We start from the raw sequence: 13,487 nt of genomic DNA, 5'->3' as shown, positions 1-13,487 counted from the left end.
GGATCATGAGGGATGTACACTAAAGGCTACTGGTTATATAAAAAAGGGACCCACCCTTTGATATGTCCAGCCCAAACTGCCTGTTTCAAATTAATCAAAATAGTTAAGAAAACCATATTTGACAAGCCATTTCAGGAGTTCTTTTCCTATTTGGCATGGTTTCAGCCAATAATTGTATCGTTTTTAAACTCATTCCGCATAAAAAATGATGGGAAAAGCAGCAGATTCCGTCTTGGCCTACTCATCCAGTATCTACTCTTTGCCTTTCCGTGTGAATGTGAAGACATGAAAACGAGGCTGATATGGAGAGTAGATCAGGGCGATTCCTTTCATAACTAAAGAACAGCGAACACAAGTGCTCTCAAAGAGCGAGAGGGAGGAAAGACAAAGGGAGAAACCCAAAGCGCGGGAACATGGTGGGTTGACTTCTCTAGATTATAGCTCTTAGTATTATTATGATAATCAGGGGTTGTATGGGGATTTTGGAGGTGGCAGCAGTCCCCCGGAGCAGGCTTTAGTCTAGCAGTTTACTACAGCGCATAATCACTGTCATTATCAACATATTCAACACTGTACTATATTATCCCCTCAGTCCCATGTAAACAAAGCCTTTGACTAACATAACAAATCTTCCCACATTAATGCTCAGCTAGGAAAGCCATGTAAAAATTAGTTGGTGAGCTAAGCGGGAAGGGAGAAAACGGTGTAGGCAGGGGGAATGCGGAAAAAGGGTCGATGGGAAATTAAAGCAAGCAAGGGCAGAAATCGGAGAGATGCAGAAAACGTGACGCACATCGGATGTCTCCAGGGATTGAGGGGGAGAGGTAAACAGCCTCTCCCACGGGCCGGTGCAGCAGGGTAAGAGGGTAAAACAGCAGCGGTGTGGCGCCAGGTGGGAAGAGGGCCATGAGTCAGGAGCAGATCTCCTTAGAGAGCATCCTAAGCTCTAAGAGAGCCAGTTCACAAAGGTGTATGACAATACATTCAAACGGTCAAACCTGCTGACCAGTTGAAGCTGGTCCTACTTATCAACATGGAACATTTTTGCAAGAAAAGCATGAAAAAACAAAAAAAAACTGTTCAGGTCATTGCTTTAAATAAAAGCTGATCATACATGCCTTGGGCTAAATATAGGACCGGGTGTACTAACCACCTTCTGGCCAGCACACCGGTGAACATACTGACCCTGTGTCAATCAGTACAAGTTACCATGCAATGGATTGCACACACGTCCCCTTAGAAGACTTACAGTAGTAAGAGATAGAGAAAGAGAGAGTGCAGATAGGACATACATTCAGGATGCACAATGTTCTCCACCTCTGACAGCGAGTGTAGCAGACCTTCTTTAAACCAGCTGCAACACTTATGTAGGTTTGACATCACCTCTTTCATTAAACATGGATACTCACCCCTGCTCTCTCTCTTTCTCTCCATGGCTATGTTTGTAATGGCATACTAGCTTACTACATACTGCATAGTATACACTGTGTTTCAAAACAATAGCAAGTGAAACAGAAGACGAATGTTCCACAATATACATTGCAAACATGCACACTGTTGTCACGGGACCTCACCATGTTGCATGTTGAATTCAGTGAGTGATGTCTAAATAGCATTGGGAATAAAATAAAGGGATTTGGCAAATAAAATGTCTTTAGTTTTGGCAGTCCAATCAAATAATTATACAAATTTGCAGACATTTTCAGCTCATCCATCACATAGGAAATGAAAGGTCAAGTAAATCTGCATCTTTTGCGCAGGATACACAGTATATACTGCGACAGTAGTAAGAGTAGTATATTAGTATGCTCTTCAAAATATAGCACACTCTTGTTACCTTCACATATGCTCTGTACACAGAATGAAAACCACACTGAATAAATGAATATGTGCATAAATAACCAAAACAGACAAATAAATATTAATAAATAAAACATCAGACATGAAAGAGTTGAAGATTGAGCAGACTTCAGAAGGGTGGAGCACTCATGAATACCTCTCTTTTGTTCAATAGGCTATGCAGCTCATTTGCATATGGGGATTCTAAACCACAGAGGCCATCTCATTGGTCAGATGTTCCGTTTGCCCAATGAATGCCATTATGTTTTGTTTTAAATCTCAGTGTACCTGACTGGCAAAATAACATTTAAAATACCTTTTAACAAAGTCTTTTAGATGGAAGCTTATACTGAGCTTTTATATAGATATAGATTTACTCTGCTTCCTGTCCTTCTAATGCGGGTACATGTTACCCAGTAAAAATAGCCTCTGAGACACACGCACACACTCTGGTTCACAGGCATCCAAATGTTCACGTTCAGACATACACATACAAACTGTAAATCAACTGTCACACCAGGTTCAGAAACAACTGCTGATATTGGTATGTAAAAACAGTCAAATACAATCTAGGGTTTGCGACTGAAACCTTTCCGAATATGCTCCCCAATTTGTTTTTCTTGAGCTAAATATCTTATATTCTATTCATCTAGTCATCTGATATCTATCACATCCTCCTGATAAAATATAACCAGCAATACATTATGGCAGCTGTCAATCAACCAGCAATGCACCAGTGCACCCCTGAGGCACAGTGTATTCCCCTTTCATTCATGTCAAGCACTTCCTGTCTGGGAATGTTGAAGGTCAAACATTACCAACAATGTAATGGGTTATATTACACAAAAATTTGTGCCAGGATTTATCTCGTTTGTATGTAAAATCCTTCACTTTCTGTCTCTCTGTCTCTCTCTCGCTGTCTCTTGGCAGACAATTAGATTTCCTGGCACCACGGTGCTCCAGGGCAAGACCGAACGAGGGCCGGAGAGAAAGAGAGCGAAAGAAAGAGAGAGAGAGAGGGAGAGATAGGTGTAGTCTCCAGGTCACAAACTTCAAAACATCTTTATTTTCGACTCTTTTCAATTTCTGTTGCAGTACAATAACTGTTTTTCATAGTATTTGATCATTTTTTGTTGCTTTTGTTCATCTATATACAGGAGACGAGTAGAATAAGACTTGCTGTCGCTTTCGTGTGATTCATATGTACAGAGGTCGGACTTGAAGAATGGCTGGAGCAGTAGCAAAAAAATTCTTCTAGCCACAATAACACAGGTGATACAGCACGTCCACCTACAACATCCATCTGTGATTAGGAGAGCAGCTTCAGTCCTTAATCCGCCCCCACCTGTGGATCTGAGACGAAACCTTACAGAGTTTCATTCATGAGAGATCCCATGGTCGAGAGGCTTCAAACGACCCAGCTGAAGATGGGTTGTGTCCTAAGACCCCCCACCCCCAAGTTCCCAGTCTCTGTGGTTGTTCTGTACAGAAGAGTCAGTTCAGAGAAAGAAATAAAGGCAACTCCACTGAGGCAGCTTCCTGCTACCTGTGTCTGAACAATAGTCCTTGTTTTCCTTTTTCATGAGCATATGTTCACACTCTTTATGTTCAGTAACAAGCACTTCTGTGAGTGTGTGTGTGTGTGTGTGTGTAGATTCCAGTTTGTGTCCTGGCTCAAAAACAGTTATTTTTGGCAACACCAAAGAGCTTTCAGAGAGATTTTTGTCACTTGCAGTATAATGGCATACCCCCATTTCCTCATGTAACAGCTCTCATCAAATAATGATGGAGAAAGACAGAGAAAGGAAAGTGAAGGTACGGAGTTACGCAAAAGTAACATTTTAAAGATGTGACGGGAAATAAAAGACAGAAATTGAAGGCCGGTGTGATTCTTGACAGTATTCTTGGAACAGAGAGAGCTGAAAGCGGTGACGTACGTTGAGAGAAGGCAGATAGTAGGACTTGCTGTTTCTGTATGTGTGTGTGAGGAGGGAGGAGAAAATGACGCTGATGAGAGAGCAGAGTGGTTACACAGCACTTCAGAGAGCCTGCTGCCATGGAGACAAACCTCTCTGTCGCTCTCCCTGTTTAGGCTTTCCTTACCTCTTACTTCAAAACAAATGAAAGAGCTAAAAGGCAACCAGACATAAGGAGGGAGTCAGAGACAGGAGAGGAGTCCATCATCGGCATCTGCACTTTGCATCAGACCCTGTGGTGCTCTTACTCCTCCACCTCTTCCTTGTAGTCACAGGCTTGTGACCAGCTGCATCTGTCCATCTCCCTCGCTGTGGGGGGGCTCAGGGGCGGGGTGGGCTTCAGTGCTCGGTCTCCTAGGTGGAGCCTGGTAGAAGGTCTGCATGGGGGCTCCGCGGGAGCCTATGGCAGGCCGACCCGAGCTGTAGTAGAGCTCCTCCGGAGGCTGGGCTGAGCGTGGAACCACTTCTAGTGGCTCTGGGCTGCTGTCAGGGTAGGGTGAATCTCGTAGGTTGGTGATGCTGGTGTAGAGGGAGTCCCGCGCAGGCGAATCGGGAGCTCCATTGTGGCCGTGGTGTGCTGCACTTTGGCCGCTCTGACCGCTGTGGCCCAAACTCTCTGTCAGGTCGGCCGTGTAGCTTTCGGACTCTTCGGGGTCACTCTGGTAGAGCACGGACTGGGCGCGCTGAAGCAGCAAGGGCTCCTCCAGAGCCTTGTACAGAAGTTCCACGTCCTGCGGTGTGCGCTGACGTGCTTCTCTCGAACAAAAGTCTTCGTCGTCCTCTATGCCTATCACCGGGTCGGGCCCGCCTCCACCCCGTCCAATGCCCATGTGCCCATGTCCTCTGACCAGGCTGCCACATGTTCTGTCACCTCCCCCAACCCCTCCACCGCCTCGTAGATTATTATGCACGAGTTCAGATATGATCATCTTCTCGAATGCCGCAGCATCCGAGAGGTTTCTCCGTATGCCACCGAGAGTTTCTGAACCGCGGGGGTTGAGAAGGGGAGGGGGGCTATCTCCACCTCCGCCTCCCAGGAAGTCACAGCTTCCCCCGGGAGCACCCGGACCCCCGACGCTCCGCAAAGAATAGCTGTTGTTGAAGTTCCCGTTCAGAGGTAGAGTCTCCATGCCTCCATGATCTCGGTTCTTAGACAGTGTGCTCTCTGTTGAGGGAGCAAATGAGAGGAGGTAAGCAAATGAAAAAGAAGAGCGAGAAGTGAGCACTTCATTACCTATTTTAATCAAGACGGGGATTCAAAGCAACAGAATCCGGGATTAAATCAATAATGGGGAAAGCAACTTCCATCACAAGATTAATAGGCTTATGGACAGAGGCAAGTTATTACCAGGGACGTAAATTGTGTACATAGAAGCACAGGCTTCACTGCACACGTGAAGAGGTTATCATTCTGCAAAATTAGCCTATAAAACACTGAAAATAGCCATAAGCGTGAAAGTGAAAAGAGTCTTACTTGGGTCACGGAAAGTTCCTGTGGATCCATGGTGAGGCCATGTGAGGGCAAAGTTAGACAAAAGAAAGACAACAAAAGTGATCAATAATATATATTTCTACATTATGTTTTACATGGAACTGCATTATTTTTCTTGAAATCCCCACAAAATTAATGTCACACACCAGAACTCTATTGCTGAATTACTGTAACAGCCACGAGACAACAATGGACATCTATAGAAAAACAAATCCCACACAGCAGTGCCTCATTTACAGTGTTGGGGAAGCTACTTTGAAACTGCAGATTGCCATGCTACTGCTACATGCTACACTGCTAATCATAATTGGAAATATATCAAATAAAATGACTGTTTTCAAAATGTGGTTAGCAACAATAACTATAATGAAATTATTTAAAGGGGTAGTACACAAAATTACAATTTTATCATTATATAATGTTTCAAACCTGTTACTTCTTCTTTATTTTTTAGCGGAACGACAACAAATATTTTTTGAATAATGTTTTTTTTTGTCAATACAGTGAAAGTTATAAGCAAAAATTGACTTAAAATTCGTAGAAAACGAAGGCTTATTGTTTGGTTTTGGCATGATGATTATTCAGCGAGACGTTATTCACACTTCAACCTCATAAAGTCAAGACGGTGTTTATTTCACGCACCCTTTCACACTCCAGAGATGTTGTGATATTCTTTTGACTCGTCGGCGTGTATTGAACGCAGGAGATGCGTGTGGCGGCACAGACCAAGGCGTGCGGGGGTTTAAATATTAATGCCCGGTATGATTTTAATCAACGCTCCTCTGTGCAGAGAGAGAGTAATTAGACATTCTAATGAGGCCCTCCTCCTACTTCCTCTCCATAAGCATTCTAAAAATGTCCTCTCAGCCAAGCCGAGCTGAGCGCCGCACCGTCAGCCTGACACATTACACAGAGAGGGAACGTTTAAAATATTCAACAGAGACGGCGTCTTAAATTTCATCCCACTGACATGGGAACCGCAGCTATCTTTCTCTCTCGCTGACTCTCAATCGGCACATGGAGGCGAACGGTATGGCAAGTGAGCGAAGCCCGGGCATATGTGTGTGCGGCACACGGGCGGAGGCATGCCGATACTCTGTGGCGAATCTCCAGGGATCGCTTTCCTCTCTCGCTCCGTTGTCAGTCACTCAACTTCAGCCCTAGCTTTAATCGATGCTCTGGTCTGTCTTTCCAGCAGGAGGGAATGAAACGCTGGCCAGATGGTCAGCCCCTGTCCACCCCTCTGAATCACACTGACAGACCGACAGGGTGTAAACTCACACGCAGAGGGAGACGCACAGACGCATACACACACAGCATATGTGCACATGAATACCATCAGTGACACTCACACACACTGCGGTAGAAACTGCATATACACTAATAATAATAAAACATCCCAGAGGATTTTTTTTTTATTGTTCAGAGGACAGTCGTTCTAAGCTAAAGAAACTAAGTTAAGTTTCTTTTGCGTAATCAACTGATGTCTCTCTTGATATTTTCTAACAGAAATAAAAAAAATACACAAAATACTCTCTATTAAGTCTCATTGCTGTCTTGGAGGAACAATTGTGATTTTAAAGAGATCTCTTTGTGATTAAGCTTTCTAAAAGAGCTGCACTAAAATATTTCCCATTCAAATATGCAGACCGTTCAAACGTTTAGGGTCAGTAAGCTTAAAAAAAGAAAAGAAATGAATACTTTGATTAAGAAATTATGCATTACATTGATCAAGTGACAACAATAAATACATTTATGTTACAAAAGATTCCTATTTCAAACAAATGCGGTTCTTTTGATCTTTCTATTCATCAAAAATACCTGGGAAAAAAAAATATAATGGATATAATGTAGTATGGATTCCACAAAAATATTAAGCAGCACAACTGTTTTGAGCATTGATAATAATAAGAAATATTTCTTTGGATATTAGACTGATTTTTGAAGGATCATGTGACACTGAAGACTGGAGAAATAATGCTGAAAATCCAGCTTTGCAAGACAGGAACAAATTCAATTTTAGAATTTATTAAAATCATTTTTATTTTATTTTAAATTGTAATAATATTTCACTATATATATTTGTTTTTCCTAAGAGGTTTTAGAAGAAACATCCAAGACAAGTTGATTCTCACAGCACAGTATGCGCAACAAAGGAAACACCATTAAGTCATTTAAGTTATAAAATAGCAACCTTCATGAATACAATCTGGGTGGCATTTTGGCACAGTTTGAGACAACTCTTCTGAAACAACTTAGATATTAAAGGGATCTTTTCTTTCAAGCAGCAGGCACATACTGACCGGTAGAGTTGAAGACTCCAGGCGAGGGCGGGGTAAACGTCTCAGCCAGCAGTGTGTTGTAGGGAGAGCTTCCTGTTCGGGTTTGCAGCACAGGGTTGGTTAGAAGATGGTTCCCCATTGTGCCTTAAAAAAAACAATCACACTTTATAGCCATTATTTAAAGACACCATAATATCAAAATTGACAAAAAATTGTTTTTATGTAATATTGCAGTATTTATTATAATTGATTTATCCAATCACTCAATCAATTCCCCATGGACAAAATTCACCTGTAGTAACTCAGTCTTACCAATAGGAACCTACTACAAGCTTTGGAATTTGAAAATGTCTGTTTTTAAATGTTAAAAAGTCATTTTAATTAATACAAATTACACGTTTTAACCACTTGATGGAATTGGGAGACGTTCATTTAGGCATCATGTGCTGTGTTAGCGCATAAAAGCATTCTCAGGTATAAATATGCAGCTATAATGCAAGTAGGCGATTTTTCTTGTTGATATACACTCACCGGCCACTTCATTATGTACACCTGTCCAACTGCTCGTTAACACTTAATTTCTAAGCAGCCAATCACATGGCGGCAACTCAGTGCATTTAGGCATGTAGACATGGTCAAGACAATCTCCTGCAGTTCAAACCGAGCATCAGTATGGGGAAGAAAGTTGATTTGAGTGACTTTGAACGTGGCATGATTGTTGGTGCCAGAAGGGCTGGTCTGAGTATTTCAGAAACTGCTAATCTACTGGGATTTTCACGCACAACCATCTCTAGGGTTTACAGAGAATGGTCCGAAAAAGAAAAAACATCCAGTGAGCGGCAGTTCTGTGGGCGGAAATGCCTTGTTGATGCCAGAGGTCAGAGGAGAATGGCCAGACTGGTTCGAGCTGATAGAAGGGCAACAGTGACTGAAATAACCACTCGTTACAACCGAGGTATGCAGCAAAGCATTTGTGAAGCCACAACACGCACAACCTTGAGGCGGATGGGCTACAACAGCAGAAGACTCCACCGGGTACCACTCATCTCCACTACAAATAGGAAAAAGAGGCTACAATTTGCAAGAGCTCACCAAAATTGAACAGTTGAAGACTGGAAAAATGTTGCCTGGTCGGATGAGTCTCGATTTCTGTTGAGACATTCAGATGTTAGAGTCAGAATTTGGCGTAAACAGAATGAGAACATGGAACCATCATGCCTTGTTACCACTGTGCAGGCTGGTGGTGGTGGTGTAATGGTGTGGGGGATGTTTTCCTGGCACACTTTAGGCCCCTTAGTGCCAATTGGGCATCGTTTAAATGCCACGGCCTACCTGAGCATTGTTTCTGACCATGTCCATCCCTTTATGGCCACCATGTACCCATCCTCTGATGGCTACTTCCACCATGTCACAAAGCTCTAATCATTTCAAATTGGTTTCTTGAACATGACAATGAGTTCACTGTACTAAAATGGCCTCCACAGTCACCAGATCTCAACCCAATAGAGCATCTTTGGGATGTGGTGGAACGGGAGATTCGCATCATGGATGTGCAGCCGACAAATCTGCGGCAACTGTGTGATGCCATCATGTCAATATGGACCAAACTCCCTGAGGAATGCTTCCAGCACCTTGTTGAATCTATGCCACGAAGAATTGAGGCAGTTCTGAAGGCAAAAGGGGGTCCAACCCGTTACTAGCATGGGGTACCTAATAAAGTGGCCGGTGAGTGTACAATGGTTTCATACTGTTAAAACTAATCGTGGTATTGATATCTTTGTAAGACTGCCGACTCTACAGAACAATGGCAAGGAAAACTAACTTTAACACGCTCTAAGAGCCCCCTAGTGATCGGGAGCATTTCCGTTGTGTTGTGGCTTGATTTCGTTGTGTTGTGGCTTAATTTCATTGTGTTGCTTGATTTCGTTGTGTGGTGGCTTCATTTCGTTGTTTATTACGTTAATGAGTTCGGGTTGTGTTGGACCTAGTTAGGGCAGTGTCTTATTGCTCTTACTGCTATAACATTTTTTAACACAAAATGTTTGCTAACATGCTATTTTTGCTCATTAAGTGGTATACTTCTGCTTAAGAATATACAGTCGCGGACACATAAGTTAAGAATAACAGTTAGCCTTTGCTTTGTAGTGATATAATCGCATTAAACCTGTTATATTGTGCTGAAAAGCTGTATTCGTGAGCATCCAGGAGGCAAGAACTATCAATTTTAAGAGGGGTAATACGCAATATGAACATTATGGAATAGCTGTTTGCACTTCACAATAAGGTTAAGCAGAAGCCACTCTACAGTATGATTATTGTGTTTGACATTTCATCAAAAAAAACAAAACAAAAAACTCCTTAATGTCGGTGTGTGATGTTGTAACGGCTGATTTGATGAAGTGTTTATTTGTAGTCAAGTCGAAATGTATTTGAAGAGTAGTAGTGGAGCGTAATTCTATGCCTCACTGTCAGATGGAGTCATCGGGAGGGAAATGGTAATATTTGCCATTATGTAGTTTCACAGAGCAGTCACTGAAATGTGGGTTCATTTCCCAGTGAAATGTGAACGCTTGCAGTAGACAAATGTGACTCAGAGAAATGGAACATTCAGTACGGCCCATAATGCAGGCGCAGAGCTCCAGCCCGGGGCTTTCAGACAGAAATGCCATGAAATTAAAAAGAGGCCAGTATGACATCGAGTGGACTGAGGCAAAGTGCAACCCTGCACTCTCGCGCTATCATCTATCAGAGAGGACCGCCTCAAGAATTAATTTTAGACGTGCGCTCGCTCACGCTCGCCTTTCTCACACACATACAGTACTACGCGCATTTCTTACCTCTTGCAGGGATGTTCCAAGTTTAATAAAAGTAAAGCTGTGCCACCAGCATTTGTGGCATAAAATTGATTAATTTAGACTTACTCCTCAGAATAAAACAACAACAAAAAACAGACAGAAACGTACATGTAGTAAACACACTGTTAAATCATAGCCACAAGACTTTAACATGAGACTAGTGTGACCTATTCAATCTGTCATAACAATGTAATGCCGCTAAAGCTCACAAACCCATTTAAGCTGTGCAAATGATTCACTAAACAGGATTTGATTCGAAAACTTCGTATAGTAGGCGATACCAGAAGGAGACTATCAGTCAAGCATTGTTTACATGGCACAAACTTCACTCCACCCACCAAAATGATGTTGGTAACGCATAACCAGATGTTCATCCACCTACAAAGTATAGCATCACCTGAAAGAGTTTGATTTCCCTGCTGTTAAAACCTTGTTACTGGTGGTACCAACAGGTTCTCAAGGATTTAGTCTACATTATGCCACAAATCCTGTCAATAAGCTTCACGTGAATTAAACCCGGAACATTCCTTTTAATTCCTGTAAACATCTCACAGGAGTGTCTTGTGTAAAACGTGAGGAGGGAATCTAGGCCAGCGGGAGGGAGGTGGAGGTACGGCGGCGGCTCTTGGAAGCACAGAATAGACTTCACACAGCGGTGAAGTGGGAAATGAGCGATAGGAGATGAATCTGATAAAAACAGCGGCGTACACATGCACGCGCCCTTTCATTACCCTCCATCTCTACTTCTGACTGCCATTCACTCTTGTAACATCTAAAAACTTTTCTCCCGCGGCACAAAACCCTGCCGTTTCCTCTCCCCAGAATCCATTCTTCTCTTCTTTTTTTGTTGTTGCCGCTATATGGTTTAGATCTGCCTTTCTGTCTCGTAAATTCTCTCTCTCTCTCTCGGCTTGATTAAAGTCCCCGGAAAGCAACAATCGGCACACTGCAGTGAGGACGCCACTGTCATTCTCCTCAATTAGAGTAATTACCCCCCGTTCATTCGGCGGCTAATCACTTCATTAAAAACAAAATGGATAGAATTAGCATAAAGAGTGGCGGTTGATTTAGCTGCAGCTTCTCTGTCTTCACCCCCCTCTCCTCCCACAAACACTGATCCCTGGGATGATCAGAATGGTGGTGACGCCACAATCCAGATCCGGTCCTGGGAATAGTCTGCTTTTAAAGGGACACTTGGGAAATATTTCAACTTAATAAAACCGTTTAGAAATCATTTGAATGGTTCAATAACCTGTTCTGGAGAGAATGGCGACTTTCCCTACTCCCCCCAGCATTCCCAGGCGGAAAACCAACCTTGCAACATTGGGACTAATGTCCCGGTAAGTTGGACATAGGAAGTCTTGTGAGAAGCGAGAACGAGCGAGAATGAGCGAGAAACACAAACTGCTTTATGGAAATTCGACATAATTCTATGATACTGTGTATGATGTATTACCCACCTCGGTAGACATACCTCCACACGATAAAGTTGTCCGGCTCCGATAATAACAAATGCACATAAGAAGCGGTAGAAGGCGGGAGGAAGTGAGTTTTTTTATGACAGTGTTGTGAAAATATACGCCGCACAGCTGTAGGGGGAGCTCGATGAGACAACATGCGACAACAAAAGTGAAAATCAGTGAAGAAATGGCTAGAGTTGCCAAGTTCCCCTTTAACATTCTCTCTCCTTCTCTCTGTTCACTATCGTTTAAGGCCCCGACCCCGAAGAATTTACTGTCGAATTTGAACCACTGAATTTGTGGAAGCGAATTTGCAAAGCGAAATAAAATGGACCGAAAATTGCCTGTTGAATATTATAGGTTGTATTTTTAAACAGTTTGAATATTTTGGAAGTGAAATACTGAAAATATGAAAATGCAAGCTATTTCAAATAATTAATAAATACTATAATAGTATATAAATAATTCTACAATAACGCTGGTCTATAAGCACATTCAGGTAATGAGAAAGTAAAGATACCATTATTAATAAACAACATAACTAATTAAAATATAGGAAAATCATCCAAATATTGGATCCCAACATTAGAAAAGAGCAGCTGAAGGAACTAAACATTCCAGTCTTTAATGTTTTGTGTAACATGTTTCAGCATAGATTATTGGTAAATACAGTACGTCTCAATGTAATTGCAAAGCTGTTAATGGAAAAAATGGCAGCAACAACGTTAACTGAGTGACCACGACAACAAAACCCACAGCCTGTGTTTGAGCAATGAAAAAGCGCAGTTTCTCATTTCATATGCAAAAAAAAATGCCCATTTCATTCTAAAAGCCAAATAAAGGGATGAAAATGGTCATGAAAAAAACTAAATTCTGGGAGTTTTGCGGAATTTAAAACTTTACTAATATTATATGTGCATCTAAAGACTGTATGTATACCAAGACGGTTCACTCGTATTACTATGAATGGGAACAAGTCCAACAGGCAATATGGCGGAATGAGCCCCGCCTGCTAAATAAAAGAGCCAATCACCAACTGATGAAGTCATAAAAGCTCCACCTCCCATAGACACATACAGACACGTGCAGTTTAGAACTGCTCATGCACATTGTGTATCTCACCAACGTTAAATATATGCTTTTTAACACCATTTGAGTATAGAAAAAACATTTAAAGGACAGTTCATGTCAAAGTTTGTTGCTTATTTAAATGTGAGTTTGGCCAGTACTTTCTTTATATTTCAGTATTTCACCATTCAGGTAGACAAAATTTGGTCTTGCATGTCTTAAATAGAGGCATTGCAAATATGGCTGCTGATTGAACTGACTTTTCTCAGAAGAAATATGACCCCTTTAAGCACAGACACATATGTAGAGAGAGACTCTGGTGCATGCTGGGACATTTTGAGGCTGAAAGAGTGTCTCACCACGATTGAGGGTAGGAGTGCTGTTGATGTCTCCGGCCATGAAGGATGACTCTGTTTGCTTTCGCACCGTGTCGTTCCACATACGCCGAATTCGGCTCTGAAACCGGTGAATGAGGTGATGGAATTGTTAAATGGAAGAGAACAGCAGTCTATAAA

General features: G+C 42.2%; 1 protein-coding gene across 2 annotated transcripts in view; it reads right to left on the bottom strand.

Moving 5' to 3' along the window:
- Positions 1-2,921: 2,921 nt before the first annotated feature.
- Positions 2,922-13,487, bottom strand: part of adgrl1a (adhesion G protein-coupled receptor L1a) — a 195,112-nt gene continuing 184,546 nt past the window's right edge. For both annotated transcript variants that reach the window (XM_056232578.1, XM_056232568.1), the window contains exons 22-25: positions 13,332-13,428; positions 7,611-7,733; positions 5,290-5,307; positions 2,922-4,980 (exon numbers count right to left, since the gene is read on the bottom strand). In XM_056232578.1, coding sequence (XP_056088553.1) covers positions 4,085-4,980; positions 5,290-5,307; positions 7,611-7,733; positions 13,332-13,428 — 1,134 coding nt within the window. In that variant the 3' untranslated portion in view covers positions 2,922-4,084. The remainder of the gene's footprint in view (positions 4,981-5,289; positions 5,308-7,610; positions 7,734-13,331; positions 13,429-13,487) is intronic.

The sequence above is a fragment of the Rhinichthys klamathensis genome, unplaced genomic scaffold (assembly GCF_029890125.1).
Source record: "Rhinichthys klamathensis goyatoka isolate OS25496 unplaced genomic scaffold, OSU_Roscu_1.1 h1tg000015l_1, whole genome shotgun sequence".
Taxonomy (NCBI): Eukaryota; Metazoa; Chordata; class Actinopteri; order Cypriniformes; family Leuciscidae; genus Rhinichthys; species Rhinichthys klamathensis.
The sequence above is the reverse complement of the archived record's forward strand: the minus strand, read 5'-3'. Positions and strand labels throughout refer to the sequence as shown.